The following is a 24,157-nucleotide window of genomic DNA, read 5'->3' as shown; positions in this document are numbered from 1 at the left end:
AAGTGTCCCTTGCATAATTATATTGTAAACTGTCCTGATAATGCTTTAGCACTATGAGGAGGTATATAAGTAGAAAACAACAACATAAACTAGCCAACATACAATTCATGCAAATAGCAAGAGTCTGATTTATTGTTGTTACTAAATAAAAAGCTATGAAGAGCACTATCTGGATCAGAACCCTGGTTTCATCTTCGTCCAGCACCTCTCTGCTTCTCTGCCTGCTTTGCTAGCTTTTTGCACCCTAACTTTTTCATTTGTTTTTAATTTTACCTCTATGTCATTTTCATCCATAATTTTCAATTATACAACACACTGATGCGATTAAAGACCATGGCTTCAATGTTTACTTCCTCAATTAACCGGTCATGCAATCTTTCAAGAATTCCTCTAGTTAAAACGGCAGTGGAGGCTCACGTCTCTGGAGCCCAAGCCCTTAAAAAGGGGGACACATCCTTTAAAGATCCTGGAGAAGGGCATTCTGAAGTCAAAGAATGCAAGTCAGCAGCCATACCTGTGAGGGCTGCTGATTAGATTTCTGTTTACTAGAGTATCTTCTTTGTGGGTGCAGGATAACTTAGGGGATAAAGTTTTGAATCAAGTTACAGGAATCCAGGTTTTGTTTGAATATCAGGAAAAACATCCTAACTGTTAGAGCAGTAAGACTGTGGAACCAATTACCTCGAGAGGTGGTGAGTGCTCCAGCACTGGAGGCCTTCAAGAGAAACGTAGACAACCACCTGGCAGATATCCTTTGACTTGTATTCCTGCATTGAGCAGGGTGTTGGACTTGATGGATTGTATAGGCCCGTTCCAACTTCACTATTCAATGATTCTATGAACATAGTTTTTTTAGAGGGGTACTTAAAATTTATAAGGCTAATTCATGGCTACTGCCCTTTTCAGATGGGGCAGTTGTGCTCACTACTGCGACACATCATTCCTTACAGATGTCATGCACAGTGGTGGTAAATGCCCATTCCAGCACTAACTTGTCTGCAGCACACTTTAAAAGGGTCGATGAGAAATGTTTCTGAGTTATCAGTATTCTGAGTTTGCTGTTGTTTAGTCGTTAAGTCATGTCCGACTCTTCGTGACCCCATGGACCAGAGCACACCAGGCTCTCCTGTCTTCCACTGCCTCCCGAAGTTTGGTCCCCTTGACATTTAGTCCAGTTGAGTCTGACTCTAGGGGGTGGTGCTCATCCTTGTTTCCAAGCCATAGAGCCAGCGTTTGTCTGAAGACAGTTTCCATGGTCACGTGGCCAGTGCGACTAGACACGGAATGCCGTTACCTTCCCACTGAGGTGGTCCCTATTGATCTACTTGCATTTGCATGCTTTCGAACTGCTAGGTTGGCAGGAGCTGGGACAAGCGACAGGAGCTCACTCCATTGCGTGGATTTGACTGCTGCAAATAGACTTTTGTGGTTTAACAGCGCCACCACATCCCCTAATCTGAGTTACCCGTAGTTAAATGAGAATCACATTACCTTACCATCAGACCTATGTCATCCCTGTGTTTCCTTACATCTTTCACATGTCTCAGTTAGTGGTGCTGCCTCATTCAGACCTAAACCCCTCAGAGAGAGAGAGAGAGAGAGAGAGAGAGAGAGAGAGACTCTGGCAGAACCTCCATGTGAGAAGGACACTAAAGATGCATATCTCCCCAAATCAATAAATCGGGGACTCAGATGCATTATTTGATTCCTGTCTTCCAACATCTTTAGGATGCTATGTGTCTAGAACCACCTTAGCATACTGTCTTACTGTCATGCATCTATTGTGCTTAGGATCTGGCCAAAATCCGTTACATGTCCAAACTGCACTACTGACATCAAAGTAATGGTGTCTGCAGTGGCCCTTGCCATGAATACATCTTTGCAAGAAATATGAAAGGCCACAGTTTGGAGCACCCTGCCTCTACCTCTTTTTTGGCCATTGTTAAATAGTGTATAAGCCAGTGGACACCGCCTTTGGTGGAAGGAGGCTTCTAAATATTGTCCATGCTGGATTTCAGCCATACTTACCCTTGAGGTCAACATGGGCTTGGGCATGTCCCAGGGTGTATGACTGCCAGCTTGACACACCTGCCTCTGCAATATCTGGATACCTTTCTGCTTTGTAGCTAGAAAGGTATCCAGATATTGCAGAGTTTTTGTTCCACCCAGAGCATAGAACACCAGACATTCATTCTCTTGGCCCATTCTGGGAAGCTGTCCGGCAGGAATCTATGCTCTCCTTGGCTTTTGCTGTACTCCCGAACCCTGTCATTCTGTTTGTACTGATTGTTTGAATTTTCTTCCCACAATTCTACGCATGTGGGCAAATGCCAGAGCTTTTCCCAAAAGGACAAACTTTTTTTGCTGATCTTCCTTCCTTCCTTCCTTCCTTCCTTCCTTCCTTCCTTCCTTCCTTCCTTCCTTCCTTCCTTCCTTCCTTCCTTCCTTCCTTCCTTCCTTCCTTCCTTCCTTCCTTCCTTCCTTCCTTCCTTCCTTCCTTCCTTCCTTGTGTTCTCAGTTGTACTGCTTGAGTATAAGATAAATGGAAAGGAAGGAGCTATGGGTATCCTATAGAGTATCATCTTGCTTCAGATTTAACTCTCGCCTCTTCTGGACGGTGATGAACACAATGCATAATATCTGGATTTCTCCTTTCCAAAATGGACCCTCCTAGCAAATAGCAATTCCCCCAGCATTGTTTCTTTCTCACAGCGTTCTTTCACTTGTGAAGTGGACAACTTATACTTGTTTGAAGACTATACAAAAAAAAACAGGTAGCCCATACTTATTTATAGACAGTTCTGCTAATGAAACTGGTGTAAACCAAGCAATGTTCTGGTTACCTTATTTGCACATTGTGAGTAAGCTTAGCTGGAAATGAAAGGAGCCAATGGTGAGTGGATGAATAGGAGAAGTTTAGAGAGGGCCATATTGTTCCTGAGTCTGATGAAACATCTGTTTGGAAAGGCCTCTTAAGTTTGTGGATGGATAATGATGATGCAGTTCCATGTCCTCCTAGAACAGCAAAAAGCACAAAGCAGAAGTCAAAAGGATATGGAGCAAGAGGTCTTCAATAAGAACTGAAGAGGAGCTTTTGACGTTGACAAAGCAATTTGATGAAAACTCAGCAGAAGCCATTGGGGATCAAGATGCTCTGTGCCATGATGTTGTGTCACTATTAAAGATGTTGGGGCAGCAAAATGATGCACAAGATGGGTCGGAACATATTGCATGCATTACTGCTTCATTAATGGGATGCTCTAGGACACTCCAGGGAGTTGTGGGTGTCTGGTTCCCACACTTTAAGGACTGCATGCAAGTCACTTTGTTCGTGTAAAAACAGCATGTCTGAACTCGGGACCCTCTTCTACCTTGCAAATGAAACCCAGGTTTTCCTATGTGCATCATGAATGCCAGAAGAGGACTTGTTTGTTTGGGCATGATTAGATGGAGGAAGTTGAAACAATCTGGGTTGCACTTAAAAGGCTCTTCTCATCTGTGCAATCTATTTTGTCTCTCACATGAGCAGCCCTTGAATTCACATGGGAGATGTTTCTTCTCCCATAAGAAGGATACAGACAGCAGTTCAGATTGCTCTGATTTCAACCCCTTTCAATCATTGATGCTGCTTCTCACCCACTTCCCTGATGTTTGTCATGGCTGCCATTCTGTGGACAATTTAGTAAGTTGCATAGCACTACAACAATATATCAGCCTAGGATGGCTCTCTCTCTCTCTCTCTCTCTCTCTCTCTCTCTCTCTGTGTATGTTTGTTTGTTTGTGTGTGTCACTTAGGATAATATTTTTGCCACTTAGGATAATATTTGTGTAAACATTGTGAGAAGATGAAAATAGAGAAGGGGGTTTCTCTGCTGTCCCTTCTACTGTTACAACCCACTGCATATGTCACAGGGTTGTCACCCAAGAGAATGCTGCCAACAGCTCTATTTGGGGAGCAAATTTAGCAACCACACAGTCTACTGAACAGGATAATCAGGAGCACTCCCAATTGCACCAAATAAAGTGTCCTAGCACTGTTCCCAAAAGAAGTGGGACAGCTTGCAAAAGGGACAGGATGGGTCGCTTTTACTGAAATTACATGTAGTCACGGGAAAACTCTACCCCCAAATTAGACCTTGGACAACTCCTCTGCAGACTAAAACCCCAGACATCACCCCCTAAATGGCAATCACCTGCTGCCACTGACTGAGAGGCTCAGAAGGATTGAGGCCGTCACCTACACTATCAGCCTTACAAATGTTATGCCTATTGAATCAAACAGATGTGGTGGAAGATCAGGGGGTGTGCCTTCATCTTCCCCATTTGCCTCCTTCCAAAGCCAGCATAAGTTAGCAGGCTCTCAGAACTACCCAATGGTGGGCCACCTAACCTCCACAGCTCCCCCCCCAAAAAAATTTGGGGTCACTGGAAAGAGAAAAAGGGAAAAGAGAGTAAAAGCAAAGAAGAAGATGAAGACAGAATTTAATCGGTCTGAAAGATATTGGCCAAAACGTATTTATGATTCATTGCCCCTCTAAGAGCCCCCAACAAAAATGTCTGGTTCCAAGGCCAAACAGATGGTAAAAGCATTAAAAGCAGAAGATGCTTCATCCTCCTATTGATGGAAACAACCGCTAAGCCTAGTACTCTCCTTGATGGAAAAACACATTTCTGAATGAGCACTGATTTGAAACCTATGCCTTCCATAAAGCCCTAGTTAGCCTGTAGGTATTGGCATGAAGAATTCTCTTTCCACCTTTTATTTTTTTAATTTCTTTTTCCCTCCTTCTACTTTTTGAATTCATGCAATGTGTGGCCTGCATAATTAAATTGTAAACAACCCAGAGAGTATTTTAAGCACCATGGGGTAGTATATAACTTTACTTGGCAAATCCTTTAGTTTTCTTAATGTGGCCAAGTGCTTTGTTTTAAAAAGGATCATGCTCTGTTCACATATCTACCAGACTAGAGGACAATCACTGAATCCTAGGACAGTAGAATTGAAATCTATCCTGGGGCTCATCTAACCTAACTCCCTGCCAAGGAGAGAATCCACAGCTAATGTGTTGCTCACAGACAGTTACCAATTTCTGTTCAAAGATCTTCAACAAAGGGTAACTCACCACCTTCCAAAGTAATCAATTCCACTGTTGATCAGTGGTAGGTTTGTTGTCTGAGACAGAAAATCCAACAAATTCTTCTCATCATTTTCATGGCAGGAAAAATATAAGAACAACAACAATGGCCTAAATTTAATTGGTAGTCTCAACTGGAATAATTCAATCATATGCTCAGGAGTAACCAAGGGCCCATTGATTTGAGGCTACCAAACTGGAATATTATAATTATTATTTGCTTCCTTCTCTGGAGATCTGAAATATGCTGGCTTCCTCATTCTTTCTAACAGTAGGGCTGATGTTGGAGAAAGGAGTGGCAAAAATAGAGAGAGAGAGAGAGAGAGAGAGAGAAAGGCAGAAATCGGATTTCCAAATTATTCATAGAATCTCCACAGACTGAAGAAAGTTGCCCTCCATGTGTTTTATTTATATCCCGCCTATCTGGTCGGATCAGGACCACTCTAGGCGGCTATACTATATCAAGTATCCAAGCTCTTATTACAGCATCCAAACTTGATGGCTCATTCTGTTTTAATGATTAAGTATCCTGTTGGCAAATGGAGCACCAATATCTAATGGTTGTTATAGATCCCTTTCTGAAAATCCATACTAATTTTCAGAATCGGAAAGGCAAAGAAAATCATTTACAGACTTACACATTATTTTCCCCCTACAAAACAACATTTTCTTAAGTCGTTAAATATATATATATATATATATATATATATATATATATATATATTTTTGAAATGGAAGGAAAGATTGATTACAGCTTGTTCACAGATTTCAATCTACTTTCTTTAAAAATGTGGTGAAATTTTGTTCCGAACAAGATTTCAGTTCACAGTTAGGATTCCTATAATATGAAGAATCTGTAAAGATGGACACCATATATTCAAGGAATGTACTGATATGCCCCACTTGATCCTTTGGGAAGTGGCTACCTCCAGCTGGAGAAGTAGAGACAGGACTCAGAGAGATCAAATCACCAGTTATTTGATGTGGTTTTTTTCTTACATGGGCTTCCGAGGCCCATTTGTTTCACAAAAGACCTGCTTCTAGGGGAAGCAGAAGCAGATAGAACTGGTTTGTTGATAGGGGCCAAAAAATATTGCATTTTAGGAATCTTCATGGATGTATGACTATGGGACGGTCTGGATGAGCATCTGCACTCCAAAATTTTCCACTGCATCCCTGGTTCCCTGTTTTAAATTCTGCCATATGACAAAATGTCATAGCTGGGTAGAATGTCCATTCCATGTTGTTCTTAGGTGCTGCCAAGTTGATTCCACTTACGATGTCCCAAATACTGTTTTTTGAGGTATGTGCAATGTTCAAGGAGAAAGCAGTGGCAAATGTTCATGGTCAGGCAAGAGTCTGAACCCAGGTTTCCTAAGTCTTCATCTTACCCTCTGTCCACCACAACACACTGGCTTTCCTTCCGTACGCAAGAATTATTTACCAGAAGCACGACTTGTTTATTTGTGTTTTTCCCAAGATGGTTCAATCAGTCAGAGATATGTGTATGTCGTCTGTGTGTCTTCTATAATCTATGTCACCAGCAAATTTTCAAAAGCTTCCTTGAATAAACAAAGGCAGAACATAAACTAATTGCCTGTATTTATTTTATTTTATTTATTTCTTTATTGCATTTATATGCCGCCCATCTAGACATAGTCTACTCTAGGCGGCTCAGAGCAACCGGGTTGATGTCTGCTTTTTCCACAAGGAATGAGACAAATAATAAAGGTATGGGTTGGCCTTGGCTGCCAGATGGGTGGTATATAAATCAAATGAATGAATGAATGAATGAATGAATGAATGAATGAATGAATGAATGAATCAATCAATCAATCAATCAATCAATCAATCAATCAATCAATCAATCAATCAATCAATCAATTCCATCTGCCTGATTCCTTTGGCTGCCAAATTTCCTGGAGCATTTTTTTTACCACATACACCTTAGGAACCAAGAGACACCATCTGTATTTTGTATTTGTTCTCAGCTGGGTATTACATAACATACAACAGTCTCTCTGTCAATATTCCATCTATTCCTTGAGATCTCAATTTAGGCTCAGGATTCCTTTATGGCTATTTTTTGTACACACACCTCAACCAAAAAGTATCCCCTTAGTATCCACCTTCCAACTAAACATCAAAAACGAAACCTCTCATAGTGGGGTACAGCTGGGAAGATCAATGAAGACTGGCTACCAGGTGCTCCAGCATGGCACTTTAAGTATTCCTGCAGTGGACCGGAGGGAAAACTGCCCCCTTTTGTTCCTCTGCCCCTCCTCTTGAGCCACACTGGCCAATGGGAGCCATGCCTGACTGCTTAGAGCAATGGGATGACAAGGAAAGCCTGCTGATGTTTTTCTAGCGAGGGAAATGTGTACCCAGGATTCATCACACAGGCTACAAAGTGTGTGGGGCGTGGATGTCCAGGTAAGCCAGACCCCTTATTTCGCGCCAGTGCAATATTCTAACACTGTTATTTCAACGCTGTATGCGAAGCTGGAGTGTCCTCTCCAGAGCACAAAGCCTGGGCAAAATAATATGGAGGATAGGCTGCTACCCAAGCAGCAGATCCCCCCTCTCCACATTGCTGAAATGGTCCAATGGAAAGGTCAGAGCCAATACAACTGGTTCCAGCGACGCCGCAGGAGTTGCCAGAACGACACAAATTGCCTCTGGGACTCTGGCTCTGGATTTTGCCTCGAGGTTAACTCCTGAAGCCTTTTCCATGCATGGATACAAGGCAGTGGAGGTTTGAAATCGGAGTTTTTCTTCTCCTAGATGGGCTGCCTTCCAAGGCTGACGAGCCCCAGCTACCCCCCACCTACCCTATCATGAGAATGGCTGATGGCCAGATTCCAAAAGATGTCATCTATTGAGAATTAGTGCAGGGAAAGCGCCCCAGAGGGAGATCACAGCTGTGATACAAGGATCTCTATAAGCGGGATCTGAATGCCTTAGGAATGGACCTCAACGGATGGGAAACCTTGACATCCAAGTGTTCAGCCTGGAGGCAGGTGGTGCATCACGGCCTCTCCCAATTTGTACAACAGACCAAGGCAAAGAGGCAGTCCCGAAACCAGCAAAATCGGGGAGCTGGACAGGGGACAGACTGTATTTATCTTCAGTGTGGAAGGGATTGTCTCTCTCGAATTGGCCTTCTCAGCCACACTAGACGCTGTTCCAAGTCCTCCATACAGAGCACGTTACCATAGTCTCTCGAGACGGAAGGATGCCTAATCTGAAATATTCTAAATGATTCTCCGAGTTTATGTAGCAAAAAATGACACCATCCATACATAAACAGGAGATACCACCAGGTTTCACCCAAATTTTGAAGAGTTTCAGAGAAGAAAAAGAAAACTGTATACAATCAGTGATCACAGAATTCTTAGTGTCCAGGAAGGAGAATGGAAAAATGAGGATGGGAGAGGAATAAAGTGGATTATCCTGAAAAGGGTTATAGGTAGCAATGAACTGGAGTCACAGCAGGGAAACACTGTATTAGACTACAACTCCCAGAATCCTCTGGCCAGCATGACCAGGAGCCTTGCTGGATAGTCTGACTTACTAAATCTACTTTTGTTGGTTTTGTTCAAAGACTAAGAAGCTGGTAATCATTTAGGAGAATCAGTTATAAATACTGTTCTCAGTGAGATCCCACCGTTTTTGTATACATGCTGCTTCCACAGAAGATCTCACCATAGAAAAGCGAAATCACGTGACAGGAGTTCTGTATGTGTGAAGGAGACTTCTAAATGGCTCCAGTGAGAAGCAGGAAGACTGGCCTGTCTCTTACCATTTCTTTGCCAAAGGTAAGTAAATCTAAACTTCCAAATTCCTTCCTTTACAGTCTCAAAAACTGCATACCTCTTAATTGTGCCAGGACATGTTCTCAGTACTTCTCATGAAAAGCTTCACTTATTTGTTAAAACGGTCGTCACTCACCACCATTTTCTCTTGCCCCTAATGTGCACAACATGGTTGATATCCAGCCTCATAGATTATTTTGTCTGTGATCTTTGATGGGATGGGATGGGACGATCCCTTCAGCCCAAAGGAAGAAGCTGCTTGCTCAAGGACACCGTTCAAGGAAACAACAGTATCAAGGCATGGCCAGCATCCTATTTGGATTTTACTCCTGAGTAAGTGAAATTGCATAAGGTAGCTATTTCAGATTGCATAAGACAAATATTACAAACTATGAGATACCAGGCATGTGATCCAGGCACGCAAGTGGCACTATGTTACAAATTACCACATATGAGTTCCTTTACTCTCCAGTAAAATCCCAGTAGGATTCTGGCCAGTATCTTTAAAAAGGTGAATGTTCGCGCATTCTACAAGTTGCCAGGAAAACTTTTTTTTAGGAAGGAAATACATAATGTGTTTTAACTCTTAAATCAATACTGGGGTGGGACGCCCAGAGAAAATTAAACAAAGGGAGACAGAATAAAGGTTTGATCATACATAATGCACATTGAAAGTTGCAGACACAACCTGTCAGCACTCAAAAGCAGCCAATGTGCCTCTGTGTTGACCGAACGTTGAGGTACAGGCATTACACAGATTAGGAGTTATTCATGGCAAAGTCATACGAGGAACAACATGCTAGCAGAGATACTGTCAGAATTCCTCCCTTTTCCCTCTAAAGCAAACTACTGTACACTTGTTTGCAAAAGGAAACGTGTGAGGCTGGAGGGAGGGAGAGAACGCACAAATGAAAGATGTGTTTAGAAAACTGAATGGCACTCGGCATTAACAGACCAAAACATGTATGGTGGGTGTTTGTATAGAGATGTTCCCAGTACAGTATCTCTCCGAGGCTGCAGGCATAAAAAACTATGCATCGAACAATAAAAGAGTGTGCAGGGCTCCATCAATCTGGTTATCAGGGCCATTAATTCCTAAAATGCAGAGACCCTTCCCCTGTTTTGATAAGGGGATGGCTTATCAAGTCTCACCAACCATGGGGGGAAACAAAGATCCCCCCTTCCTTTATGGGTGGGGAGGTTTCTGGAAAGGGGAGGGGAGAAGGGGGTTGCTTTAGACAAGGTAATCCACCTATTGATTGCTCCTCTTTGGAGGGGGCTTGTTTAATGAATAGGAACGATACAGACAAATGGTACGCAACAGCATGGTGGGAGTGGGGGTTTGTGTATTCATCAGAAAATATCAGGGTTTTGCAACTGGACTTGTTTGGAGAGCAAAAAAGAAGAAGGAAAAGAGGAAACTATGGTGAAATCTGTCTGGGGCTCAGAACAGGTGCCAAGTCTATAATAAATCATAAAAACATTGAGATCAATAGGACAGGGTCTTGGCAAAATTAAGTCTGAAAGTTCAATACAAAATTAAACAAAAGAACTACTACAATGGACAAGAACCTATATGAATTATTCCATGAATTATGAAGCAGACATACCCTGAGTTGGACCATTTCTGCAAGAATATTTGGTTGGCCAAATGTGCAGACAGTCTGGAAGACAGTGACGTATGAAGGGACAAAGCTTAGAAAGGCAAAGTATTAATGTATTAGGTCAGTGGTCCCCAACCTTGGCCCTCCAGATATTCTTGGACATCAACTCCCAGAAATCCTGGCCAACAGAGGTGGTGGTGAAGGCTTCTGGGAGTTGTAGTCCAAGAACATCTGGAGGCCCAAGGTTGGGGACCACTGTATTAGGTGACAGGCTCAACTAACGTTATGTTGTCATCAGTGACCATCCACACTTACCAAAGGATTCCTTTTAGAACAGTGATTCCCAACCTTGGGTCCCCAGATGTTCTTGGACTACAATTCGCAGAAGTCCTGGCCAGCTCAGCCAGTGGTGAGGATTTATGGGAGTTGTAGTCTAAAAACATCTGGGGACCCAAGATTGGGAACCACTGCTTTAGAAGGAAGGTTCTTCACAGAGTTTTATTGGTTATCAAGACTGGTTTTGCAGAAGGAATGAAAGCTTCTGTCCCTCCACCCTTCCATCAGATTTTGGTGAAGACTGTAAGGGATGGTTGTGGGAGCCCCCCCCCCCAAAAAAACAAATTAAATACATTTGATACATGCTCAGAGACACACCTTCAGTTTATTAAGATTTAAGGTAGCCTAGTCTTCCTCTTCATATTGCAGTCTGGCATTGTCAACAGATTCTGTAGTGGAGGCTGAGGGTCAGATCAGTTAAGGCAAATGCCTCTTCTTAAGTTATACCTTCAGGCTTGCAAATCTTTCAGTGCTCCATGGCCAAGGACATCAGACATACAAAGGAAGCTATGCAATCTGTCAATTGTCCGATCAAAAAAAGAGAAAAAAAACAGGCTAACTTTCCAAAGGCAGACTGACGCAAGATTCTTTTGGAATAAACAGTTCTTTTCCTCTTACCCAACTTCTGCTTCTAAGGACATGTACAACTGTACAGCCCTGACCCTAACTGGAATTAAGCCCCCACCCTCACCTCTCCTCATCCCCTTCAAAAGCCCTACTCCATGTCGCTCCAACGCATTTAAAATGAGGATCAGCTGGTCATTCTGAGAAATGCTGACTCGGTGGGCACTCTGTACATGCTCCGGGGTACCTTCTGTTTAGTACGATTGATCCGGGCTGATTGCGGGGATGTAAGCGGGGCCTGAGTGGGGATGAACAGCCCCCCTCCCCCACATACGTCGATAAAACAACAGCTCCCTCCCCCTCCCTCCCCTCTTCTCCAGTTTTATGGGGTTTTGGCGGATTCGTGCGGGCGCAGGTAGCATTTCCACCGGCTCCTTCCTGCCTTCCGAGCGGGGGGCGCACCTATAGGAAGGGACGGCCCACGTCGTGCGGCTGCTTCACACTTGAGGGCAGTGGGGCTGGGGGGGGGGGGAGGGAAAGGCGCGTCCCCGTCCAGCCCTGAGACGAAGCGCCTGGGGACCCTCATCTCCGCCTGTGGGGCGAGACCGCCTCATTGAAGCCGGCGGGGGTTTCGTTCCGAAGAAACACGTCCAGGCTGAGGCTGCCGACGCAGGAAGCGGGGGAGAGCTCCTTCGGGGCGGCCGGGTGGGCGGGGAGGCTGGACTGGGCTGCCCGCCCCGCTCCCGCCGCCGTCCAGCCGCTCCGTCCCGCCAGCCAGTCAGGAGGGCGGAGGCGCGGCGGTCGCAGCCCCCCCCCACCTCTCGCCCGCCCGCCGGCCCGCCCGCCTTCCCGGAGCCCCCCTCGAGGGGAGGCGCGTCAGGCGCCTGACCTTTCGCGCCACCTCGCCCAGCCTAGGTATAAAGGCGGGTCAGCCGGCGAGGCAGATGCCAAACCGCGCTCCGAGCCCCTCCTGCTTCAGCGCCCGTCCAGTGCCTCGAGCCCCAGCCCCCGCGGTGCCAGGCTCGCCCTCCTTGCCCGAGCCCCGCGCCGCCCGCCGCACTCCGTCGAGGCCCCGCCACGAGCCGCCGCTGCCTCGAGAGCATGGCGCGCCCGGAGTCCCCGCTCCTCAGGAAGACCCGCGGGCTTTTCTCGCTCTTGGGTCTCTTCGCCTTCGCCCTGCTCCTGGATGGACGGAGCGGCAGCGCCGCGCCCCTGCAGGGCAACGAGGGAGCGCCGCCGATGGCCAAGATCTACCCCCGGGGCAGCCACTGGGCCGTGGGTGAGTGAGCGGGCGAAAGCCGGCCGGGGGGCTCCTTTGGGCTCCGCACCGTCGGGGCTTGGGCGGAGATCGCCCGGGGGCATGAATTCCGGGATCTCTGCCCCCAGAGCGCTTACATAACCTCGACTTTTGATGGGGAAGAGAGAGACAGGACGGGTTGCGAGGGAAGGGAAAACGTCTTAGGAGAGGCAGTTACTTTTTGGGAATTCAACGCCCAGATTCCTACAGCAACACAGCAATAATTCAAACCGAAAAAGTAACTTTTCCTATCTCTGAGTGAGGGGGGGGGGGCTCAGGAAGCCGGTTCTAATCCGGTGCCCCAAATTTTGGAGACCTCTTGCTCCAGTGAACCAAACCTCCAGCTTAGAACGCATCCCTAAAGTCTTCTCCCGACCTAGTCAATCCACTTCTCAGAACAATTAGGGACCTTCATTTCAAGGGTCCAGGCTGTCCAATCTTCGTTGTTTCTTCTCCAACGTGCCATCTTTGGAAAAGAAACTGCTTCACGCATCATAGAATGGGTATCGGGAATTTACTGCCATGTCGTGGCATTCAGAGGAGAAGCAGATTTTATAGAAAACCTCTCCTTAGTGCCAGGTGTGTCTTAGTGTTGGAGAGACATGGTTCAGACAGTCTTTTAGGCTTGAGAAATCAGTTCAGAACTCTGGTGCCAATCCCAAAAACAAAGCAAGTTAACTTGAAAATTATGTGAGGTGAGAAAAGCTCTTGATATGCACTCAGATGCTTTTAGCAGTTAAGGGTTTCTCTTTTTTAATTACCGGTTATATATATTGTCTGGTTCTGCACTTAGAAAAATAGATCCTTCTGTCAGTAGGTATTGCAAAGCAAACAAAGGTGGGTTGAAAAGTGGAGTACTGTATTCAGAGTTCCAGCTAGTTTGTCCCTTACTCCCTACGCCCCTGCTCTGTGCCATTGATCATATTAACTGATTGGAGACAGAGGGTGGTTTATTCAAGAGAGTTTGAAGTGAATGGTAGAAGCTTTACTATTGTCTATATATTCTTTGAGTCAACCTCAACTTTAAACACCTATGCCATATATCACTGTTTTAATCCAAGCAATTTTAGCTCAAAAGATTGCCCTTATGGACAGATGATGTTTAGTCCTTTTCAGCCACTGCAGATGAAGTTTAGTCCTTTTCAGCCCCCCCCCCCCCATACAGAGCTATCCTTCCCCTGAGCTTTTTTTCCTTCCTGGCAATACATTTTTTAAAGGGTGGTGGTAGAAAATGTTAAGCAGCAAAGACATTGAAAAGAAAAGGGTAAAAAGGACATCTTCATTGTTCCGCTGTTGAAAATCTTCCAAGACTTCTTTTGTTTTGCTTTGTTTTTAAATTAGAAAAAGGGCATGTAATGATCACTTTTTATAGGGCTTTAAAACTCTGCAGGTAAAACCTGCTTCGTATGAATCACAGTGACATAAAAGTGAAGAGTGTGACTACGTACACTATGGACAAAGATACTTCTTTCCGGGGAGAGCTGGACAGTCGCCCAAAACCCTACTCGGTTCCTTCTGGTCTCCTGTCTTTTTTTCTCAGAAGTCAGAGTTGTGTCTCTGCCAGGGAATCCCTTTGGGTACCCCTAACATAGCCTCGGATGTGGTAGAGGGCATCATCTCTTTGCCAAGTTTCAACAAAACTCAGTTGCCAGTCCAGCTGTGGGGAGGAGACATTTGGTCACATCAGGCAGCAGAATGTCTCGAGTCAGCTCTGCTTCCTTCCTGCCATCATGAATGATGAATTTCTATCCTATCAAGATGTTACACAACTTAAAATTACGAACACATATGAAATATAGGTAAAATTAAAAACTAATTAAAATGTCACGATGACTAGACTGTTTTGGCTAGAAGTGTATTACTACAATAGCATTATCTTGGCTGTTTGCTAGACCTTTTGTGCATGTGATGGAGCAAAACTTGCATGCTCATAAGAGCTACATTGATTGAGTTTCTTCACAGTCACACACACACAAAAATCCTGTATCCAAGTAGCCTCATTTTACTTGATTATTCTTTGATCTTCCTACTTTACTTCCAAGTCAATCAATTGACTTCCAAATGGTCCAGCTACACTTACCCAAATGATGGGACGCTTTGTGTGGATTAAAATATGTTATGTGAATTTACTCTTTCTGGCGGGTTCCATTTAGTAAGGCGATCTGGTGCACGGAATCTATTTTGGGGGATTCTTATTCTTGTTTCTTAATCCAGCAGACCATTCAGGTAAAAAAAAAGTCAGGACTTGTGATACTCCTGTACCGGCGAGCTGAATCCCAAATAATGAAGTGAAAAACAAGATTAATCAGGCATATTAAAGATCACCTAATCAGATACCCCGTGTGGTGTAGTGGATGGAATGATGGACTAGGACCCAGGAGACCTGGGTTCTAATCCTCACTCAGCTTTAGAAACTCCCTTGTGAAGGGGTAAAACCACTCCTTTAATATTTCACTTGCTTGATGCTCTATAAGTGAATTCTGACTTGATGGCTTATAATACATAACAGTCAGATGCATCATCTGTGCTGTCTACCCTGTCACCTTGACAAGCCTGAAACCCTACAATTTCAAAAGGTTTCAGTGTATGGCTGGATGACTGACTGATATTTAACACCCTTAAACAACCATGCCTTATTTAGAGTGGATTCCCACCAAGAGGAAAGTGTGAATTTGAATCCACTTTCAGCAGCCTTAGCACGGAAATCAGTACCTCCAAGACAGCTTTTCGCTTAAGCACAAAGTGTAAGGGTGTGGTCTTATGTGGGTCCCAGTTTTGAGAAATGCATTCCAGGCTTGGATGAGTACAAGAAAACAACAGATTTCCTACATGCAGATTTGCAAAGCAACAAAACAAGCTGCAGATTATTCACGGAATGAATGATTTCCACCTGGAAGCAACACCCTAGACAGTTTCTAGGTGCGGTTTATACACATCCCAGGCAACAGTGAGATGAACAAGAGCTTATGAAGGATGGATTCAAGGTTTGCACAACAATATTCACTATTTCTAGAGGCTAACTTTTATTTTAAAAACAAAATGGATTCATTTTGTGGAGGGGCAATAGGTTTCAAGAGGGACATGGGGAGGAAGGGAGGAAGGTGAAGAAGAAAGATCTAAAAGCTTAACTTTCCCTTTAGAGCTTCTTTGATTGCAGTCAGGGCCACCTACCCTCTGCAGTAATGGAAAAACAGAACTCATCCAAGGTTCCACTCCCAAGAGAAGGTGAATTCTGTGGAATGAATACCACAAAGGTTGCATTTGCTTCTTAATAAGTTCTGCTTCTGATTGTGAGAGAGAGAGAGTTAAAGAACAGTGCAGTATACAGATGCTTTGTGCCAGTGGTTCCCAACCTTGGGTCCCCAGATGTTCTTGGACTAAAACTCCCAGAAGCCTTCACCATGAGCTGCCCTGACCAGGGTTTTTAGGAGTTGTTTGAAGACCCAAGCGGTTCGAAAGCATGCAAATGCAAGTAGATAAATAGGGACCACCTCGGTGGGAAGGTAACAGTGTTCCGTGTCTAAGTCGCACTGGCCATGTGACCACGGAAGATTGTCTTCGGACAAAACGCTGGCTCTATGGCTTGGAAACGGGGATGAGCACCACCCCCTAGAGTCGAACACGACTGGACAAAAATTGTCAAGGGGAACCTTTACCTTTACCTTACCTTGAAGACTCAAGGCTGAGAACAACTGCTTTATTCCATGACCGTCTCTTTGGCTTAAGAGATTTAACTGAGGATGGTTGGTATGCTCTCAAGCATGTCCTTGCAGTCATGAGAACTAGAACCATGTTTTATTTTCCTTGAAATAAAAGTGGAGTTTTACTGGTGTGCTTTCTCTTTGCCCAGACATCCCCCCCCCAATCTTACATTTAGAGAAGAATGAATGGCATCATTTGCAGTGGAGCGGTGATCATCCTGAGTGGCAGCGGAGCAGCTAAAAATTAGCCTCTTTCCCCTTGCACTGCAGGATGCATGTCTTGCCAGTTAGGATTGCAGTTTAAGCCCATGTTTATTTTCCGAAGTAAACTAAATGCAAAATATGGAGGTGAGGAAAATGGCACACATTTCTAAAAACATGCTAAACCTATCATATGGTTTAACCCGAATACAGTCTCATCCAATGTAGGTGTTCCTTGATGTTCATTTGTGCCAATTTAAAGGCATTCTGATTCCTTTGCCAGGGCATTTCATGGGGAAAAAGAGCACAGGAGATTTTCCTTATATCTATGAAGAACGAAGTGAGCCACGCCTCTCCTCGCTTCCTGACAACATTAAGCAGCTGGGAGACTATTTGCGGTGGGAAGACACCTTCAAGGAGTTTCTCCGACTGCTGGAGGGGAATGAAAACCGAAGTGCTCAAGTCCTCAGAGAAGAACTGCCATTTTCAGCCAAGAGCAGTTGGGAGGCGGAGGACAACAGCAGTCTTAAGGATGTAAGTAACCTCTGATAACTCTGTTGCTAATAATTGTGAATGCAGTAGGACCCCCATATCCACTGGGGATTGGTTCCAAGCTCCCCTGTGGATACTGAAACCGTGGATAATAGTGAACGATAGATAGATAGATAGATAGATAGATAGATAGATAGATAGATAGATAGATAGATAGATAGATAGATAGATAGATAGATAGATAGATAGATAGATAGATAGATAGATAGATAGATAGATAGAATGGTAAAGGGGGAAAACTGATTTTTTTTTCCAAATGCATTACTAGAACTAGCCACTAGAGGGATGTCGGTGTTAGATCACTTTGGTTTGGTCTGTTTTGCTCATGGTATGCCCCTCCTCTTCTCACTCCCTGCCTGCCTCCTGTCTTTTCTTTTGCAGTAGCTATGAGCTGGTTGAGAAACAGCCTGCTTCCATTTGCTTGCAGGTGCGCATTAAATGCTGGTGTTTTATACACACAAAAGGTGGTGGGGTACAGAGTGCCATATTTCAGCCCCGCATTTCTCTTTTTATCCTTTTTTTTAAAAAAATTGGTAAGTGACATAGTGATTTAGCGATGCAACACAATAGTGGAAGAGTTTATTTTAATGAAAAAATTAAGTTATGAGTGCTTTTTGTTTGTTGTTTCAAAGTAGGTGCCATCACAGTCACATCCAGACTACACTCACCTCTACACATCACCTCTGATGTGTAGGAAGAGTATTCCTCTCAATCCCACACTGAAGCAATCTAGACGATCGCACAGCAACAAAAAAAATCATATTTATTTGGACTAATCCTAATCATTCTAAATAAACAGTAGGCTCCAGGACAGCCCTCTGCGATGGTTTGGTCTCCATTAGGGGCAGTTGGAATGCTCTAACAAGAACATTGTGCAGTTGATGTTTTTCAGAGCGATCCCAGGTATGGCACCGAGGGGCTTCAGAGTGTAATAAACACCCACATAGCAAGCCTCTCAGTTTCTCCTGAAGTCTCAGACAAATATTATTACTGCAATTTTCTTAAAGGGTTTAAATAAAATGGTTTGCACTGACCAGTCATACCTACAGCCTGTACCTATGGATATACTGTATATTTCAACTGTATTTTAATCTGGGTTATTGTCATCTTAGAACTGCAGAGTTGGAAAGGCCCCTATGGATCGTTGAGTTCTAACCTCTGTCAGAGAGGCACAATGGGGAATCGAACTCACAGTGCACAACCAGATACCTAAGCTCCTGAGCTATCCAGCAGTTCATAATGTTATCTGTTTTACATTTTAAACTCATTTTTAATTTGGTTTGATTACTAGGTTGCCCTCCAACCCCATCTTTCAAGGAAGCTGACAACCTGGCAGAATTTCTTCTTCTTCTTCTTCAGGCCCTTATGGAGTGTGCAGAAAAGAACAAGCCCCCCTTTTTAATTCCAGTTCAGACATTAGAGTTTGGGAAATTACTGCTTGAGACTATTGATCCCCATCATAGACATCATGACCACGGCTGACTGAGGGTTTCTGGAAACTGTAATTTAGCCGGGGGGACCACAAACTTTGAATTGTGCTCCATCTTGATCCAGGGATGGCCGCAGTATACCTCTAAGGCTGTTTCTGATGCTCCTTGATATCTCCGAGACCACTGCCCACTTTTTTTCCAGCAAAAAAGGCGAATTGCTGCTACTGGAAACGTCCAGAAGTGTTGATTCCCCTTTTAAATGGGTGATAGCCTCTCCTCCACATCTTTTAACACTCAAACTACTTACATTTACAAATCTGGAGGAGATTTCTTGCTACTTCCAAATTCCAAACAGAAAGGAGGTTTTCTCTATTCTCTGTCCACTACGAATTGTATTTGGTGTGAAGACACAAGGGAATGAATGTTGAAATCTTATACATGCAAAACAGGGTTGCTTAATGGCTTTTCATTTTCTCCAGTGTATAAAGAGGACCGCTAGATAGCACAGGTGTCTTAAAACCTTATCAGAATGATAATTAATGAAAGGGATGGAATGATGCTACATTATCTGATCTTATATGGACATTATGAACATATAATTGTTATTCCTAGCTAGAGCAAGTCCATTGGATTAATGGGATTTTGTGAAGTCACTCAACGCTTAATGCAAGTCCCATTGATCCAGGAGGTCTACTCTGGTTAGAGTAATAATTCAATGTACCACTGTCTCTGTGACCATCTGAGAACATGTCTACTGTTCTGGTAGAAATCCTTCTCTACCAAAGTGTGAACTGCACATCTGCAAGGAAACAAGAGGGTCTTCATAGCAGGGCCTAGGATTGACCCCATCTTCCCGAGTGTTGCCAAAGCTTGTGTCTTCTGGGGGGAAAAATGACTGGCAAACCTCACATTTCCCATGGTGATACTAAAACTGTGGCCCCAAAACCATGGTTAAATTTTCACATGTTTGATGACACCTCCATGATAGACTTGGGATTTAGAAGAAAATTCATATAGTTAAACCTATGGAAATTTCTTATCTGGGGTGAGATTTATGATCCGTCAAACCAAGTCGTGTCTCCAAGATGACTGGGTTTGGTTACTGGAGATGGCAAACGCCTTTGGATGGTGTACAAAGCTTTGATTGTACCTCCCAACCCACGCTGTGTTTTGTTTAGCTTTGTGAAAACATAAATAATTTGTAGCAGCTCTGCCTCCTGCTATGAGCTGTCATTTATCATGCTGTCTTGGGAGGTAAACAGCCACCACCTTCTGATTATTTTGATTTAATTTTCTGCCAGGCCAGTCTGTGGTCATTGCTTTCTACTTGGGATTATGCTAAATGAGCAGCTCCAGTCACAAGCCACTCGCTTATACATACATATCACAACTTGATGTACTTTCCACTTTTCCTCCTTTGTGGAAGAGAGGGACTGTCGATCTACATGGGCGGATGGGGATAGTGCAGTGTGATTTTTGAATCAAGGCAAATTAAATAAATAATTTCTTAGAGGAGGAATCAAAACTTATTTCCTAACAATTTCCGCCCATTGGCTCTAGTCCTGCCTTCTGTTGGAACAACTGATTTAATAATAGTTTAATCTATACTGTCAGGAAAAGGCCGACTTAAACCCCCAATATAAACCTGAACTTTGAAATACTAAATGTCTGCAGTTAAAATTCCCAGCAACTCCCAGCAAACACAGTCACCTGGAGATTTGGGAGGTTGTATTCCAGAAATATTTTTTTTCATAAATTGTAGTTTACGTATCTAAGTCAGTATACTCTTGCTAGTCCCAGCTTGAGCAGACTCATTGACTCAGTGGAATTTGCATGTGTGTAAGTGAATAAAAACGAACCGCACAGCAGTGGATTCTCCGGATCCATTCTGTAGCTGAGATTACTAATAGGAGATGCTTGTTTTACCTGTGTTTCAAACCAAGAAGGGCTGAAAAGGGAACTGTCTGTGAGAAGGCCCACACAGTTTTCTCTGATATGTTAAGTTTTATGCATGCAATGTGATTTTTGCTATGAAGATGTTTGGGAACAATCAGTAGCTCCCTTTTGTTCTGGAGTGGCACAGTACCCACTCCATCAGCCACACACACTCCAGGGTGATCTGGACTGGCCCCTGTCCTGGGATGCAGAATGGGGATTTAGATGTCCAGCCCATATCTGTGTAGACAGGTGTTCCAATCCACTGAGCTACATGAAAAGCCTCAAGTTATACTGTCTTTCTGTTCCTGTTGGCCTTTGCTAAACTGAATACGGGCACACCTCAGTTTACGAATTTAATGTGTTCGGTACATTACGTAATGCGGAAAATTCATAAACTGAAACGCCAATTGCCATAGGAACGGGAGCAGCGCTACAAACCTCTAGGCACAATGCATCCTGGGGGAACTTTCTTCATACGTACTGTACTTTGAAAAAAAATGGGGGGGGGGGGAAACGTAAACTGAGGAATTATTTTCCATGGATTTTGCTTCGTAAACCAAAAATTACGTTAACCAAGGCGTTCGTAAACCGAAGTATGTCTGTAGAATCGAGAGGGACATATTGGCCAAAATCCTGTTCGGATTTTACTGTTGGGTAAGTGAACATATATAAGTCACAGTGGCAAATTGCAGCTAATTAATGAAGTGCCAGCTGTATGCCTGGTTGTGTACCTGTTACACGTACAAGCATGGAGCCAGCACTTTACTAATTAGTCGCAATTCATCATCTGCAGTAAAATCTCTATAGAATTCCTGCTGATATTTACAGATTCTTCCTTCTGGATCCCTCGTCCCCAGTCACCTCCCATGCTGTTCTGAAGGATGTTCCTCTGGAGTGGATGTGGAGGGTCACAGGGGGTTGCTCAATGGAAGGGGGGGGGAAGACAGAAATCACCTCATTCCACTTCTTTGAGTGGAAGTCTCTATTGAATCAAAAGACTTCCAAGCATGAAAGGGCAACCTTGGATATAACTGAGGAATTCTATGGCAACTACACATTCATCCTTGATAAACAGATCAGTATAGAAAGGCTGCCCGGAGAGCAGAACATTTTAAAGCCTGTGGCCTTACGCACTATGCAGCAAAGGTGAAATGTATCAGTTAAGAGACACGTAACAAGAAGAGTGCTAGCTTGCCTTTTGCCTCTGCTGTATATACTTCCTAGGCCAGGAGTGAGCAAAGAGGGACCCTCCAGATGTTGCTGAACTGCTGCTCTGAGTCTTCCTCAGCATTGGCTATGCCAGCTAAAGCCAATGAGTCCAATAACATTTGGAGGGTCACCCTTTGCCCACCCCTGACCGAGGTGGTCCTAGACCTGCTGGTGGCTGCCCTTCAGTCTTGTGTTTGTACTTTTAATACATGTCAACTTCACCTGGTTGTTGTTATAAGGATTAGGAATTGACAACATCTGTCCAGTGATCACTCCAAACTAGAGATGGGCACCAACCTGAAACATGGAGGTTTGTGATGGCTCGTGTTTTGGTTTTCAGTTTGTGCTTGTTGGGGAGGCTACCTGCTCCTGTCACATGGCGGCCACTGCCATGCAGCCCCTGCCGCAACACTGCACCACCATGCTGCCAGTGCGCTGCCACCACACCACCATAGCTTTCCTTCCAGGATCCTGGGCACTCCATCTTTGCAGGCACCCGACCTCCAGCTGATCACCCGGATCAACTGGGTGGCGGGCGCAGGTGCACAGGAAGCAGGCCTGTCTAGTGAAGGGAAGCCATCCTGCTGTCTCTGATCATGGTGGCAGGGGTGGGGGCGGCAGCAGGGGTGGGGATGGCAGGACCAGGTAGGGAGGCACTGGGGCCGTGGGAAGGGGAGGTGGGCATCTGTTCTGCTGAAGCAAAATGATGCACCAAGGAGGAAAAAGTTTGGGGCTTCCTTTTGCTTTGGCCAAACAGGATCCGCAAACCAACCTGATTAATCAGTTCTCTCATTCATAGTTCAAACAATTTAATAAGATTATTCTCTTTTTCAAAATGCATCCCCCCCGAAACACTTTTCCCACAAGTATTGGCCTTAATATCAGAATGCTGGTGTAATACTATCATCTGTTTTTTAAAAATGCTTTGTAAAAATGGCTTCAGATTGTGGTTTTAATACTGATAAATGTTGAATCGTATAGTTTTTTTTTTCCTTCTGGCCTTTTAAAATCTGTAGTTATTGTAGCATTTTTATGTTTATAAGCCCCTTGGGCTATAAGCAAGCAAGCAAACAAACAACATAAATGACTGATTCTTTTTATTGATTTACTTGGTAATTAGCATATAAAGTGGGACTGAGGTGAAGCAATTAAGATTGCAAAGTGAGATGCTTCTGTTTCGGCTGTGGAATAAGTTAGTACACATTCAGGCCAGCCCTACTATTGGGCAATGCAGGTGCCAGATTATGGATGTTTTGGAAGGGCTGCAAACGGCTAATGATTCTGTTCTGGCTGTATCGTAATGTCTGGAAGTGGGTGAGGTGCTTGTTGGATTTGCTACCATCTTGTCCTAAGGCCTTGGCTTGCGGTATGGAAGCCGGAGTGCCCCAGGCAGCCAGATATCTTGGACAGGTCTATAAGATATACTTATCAAAAGCTATCAAGCCATTGTCACTCCCAATTTGGCCTTCTCAGCCACACTAGACGCTGTTCCAAGCCCACTATTCAGAGCACGTTACCATAGTCTCTCGAGAGTGAAGGGTGCCTAATATAAATCTAATCTAAATTTTTTGCAAAATTGTTTTCTAAATATTTTCTCTTTTTTTTCTCTCTTTCTCTTTCTCAGATGCTGGACTACCTGGTGCAAGCAATGGATAGAAAAGAAACCTCTCCGAGCTGAAAAGAGTGTAAATCAGCACCGAAGGCATAGAATAATATCCTTGAGAGACTATGGTTTCATGAGCATTCTGTTGTATATGATAATAACTGGTGAAATATCTTTTGTGTTTAAACAAGGTTTTCCTTTGGTGTGAAGATACCTGTATCCTAGCATTTTATTCCTAACAATGACTACACTCTTCGGCAGCTTCTTCCCCTACTTCCGAGCAGTGTTTGTCTTGTTCATACTGCTTTGTTGTACATAATTGTCGATGAAGAGTCTTCCAGTTCTCCAATGGTACTTTGCCATTTCTCTTTCTCTCTTCACAATCACAACTTTTGTGTTTCAATCACTCAACATCTCAGCATTCACAATAAATCAATATAATATTAAACAACAACAAAAACACTGGGTTTTAGTGCTCTTATTGATCTGATTATCTACAGTGTATTTGGAGCTTGGAAGAGTACAGCTCTTCAGAAAACCACCAAGAGATTGTACCCCTTGGTTGGAAGATACAGGGAATTTGGACTACAGTTCCCAGTATCCCCCCTCCATCCAGTATGCAGAACTCCTTAGTGGTTCCTGAGTGAGAACATTAATAATAGCTTAACTTCCCTAAAATCAAGCAGGCACATTATTGCCATGCTTCATGCCATTGTGGAACCACAGCAGGGTTTAGGAAAACTAACTTTTTTGAACTACAGTTCCCAGAATC

The 24,157-nt window shown here is 43.9% G+C and overlaps 1 protein-coding gene across 1 annotated transcript; it reads left to right on the top strand.

Annotated features, from left to right (window-relative positions):
* The first annotated feature begins 12,289 nt into the window (after positions 1-12,289).
* Positions 12,290-23,845, top strand: GRP (gastrin releasing peptide). The gene is made up of 4 exons (XM_078385198.1): positions 12,290-12,493; positions 12,524-12,733; positions 16,937-17,187; positions 23,407-23,845. The coding sequence occupies exons 2-4, from the start codon at positions 12,556-12,558 to the stop codon at positions 23,458-23,460; spliced, it is 483 nt and encodes a 160-aa protein (XP_078241324.1). The 5' UTR covers positions 12,290-12,493; positions 12,524-12,555; the 3' UTR covers positions 23,461-23,845.
* Positions 23,846-24,157: the final 312 nt, after the last annotated feature.

This window comes from Pogona vitticeps, chromosome 2 (assembly GCF_051106095.1).
Source record: "Pogona vitticeps strain Pit_001003342236 chromosome 2, PviZW2.1, whole genome shotgun sequence".
Taxonomy (NCBI): Eukaryota; Metazoa; Chordata; class Lepidosauria; order Squamata; family Agamidae; genus Pogona; species Pogona vitticeps.
The sequence above is the reverse complement of the archived record's forward strand: the minus strand, read 5'-3'. Positions and strand labels throughout refer to the sequence as shown.

What these genes read in the sequence shown, in the direction of transcription:
- GRP (XM_078385198.1), top strand. Translation starts at nt 12,556, where the DNA reads ATGGCGCGCCCGGAGTCCCCGCTCCTCAGGAAGACCCGCGGGCTTTTC. An exon ending in GGGCAGCCACTGGGCCGTGG is followed by an intron (nt 12,734 to 16,936) that starts GTGAGTGAGCGG and finishes TTCCTTTGCCAG; the next exon opens with GGCATTTCATGGGGAAAAAG. An exon ending in ACAACAGCAGTCTTAAGGAT is followed by an intron (nt 17,188 to 23,406) that starts GTAAGTAACCTC and finishes TCTCTTTCTCAG; the next exon opens with ATGCTGGACTACCTGGTGCA.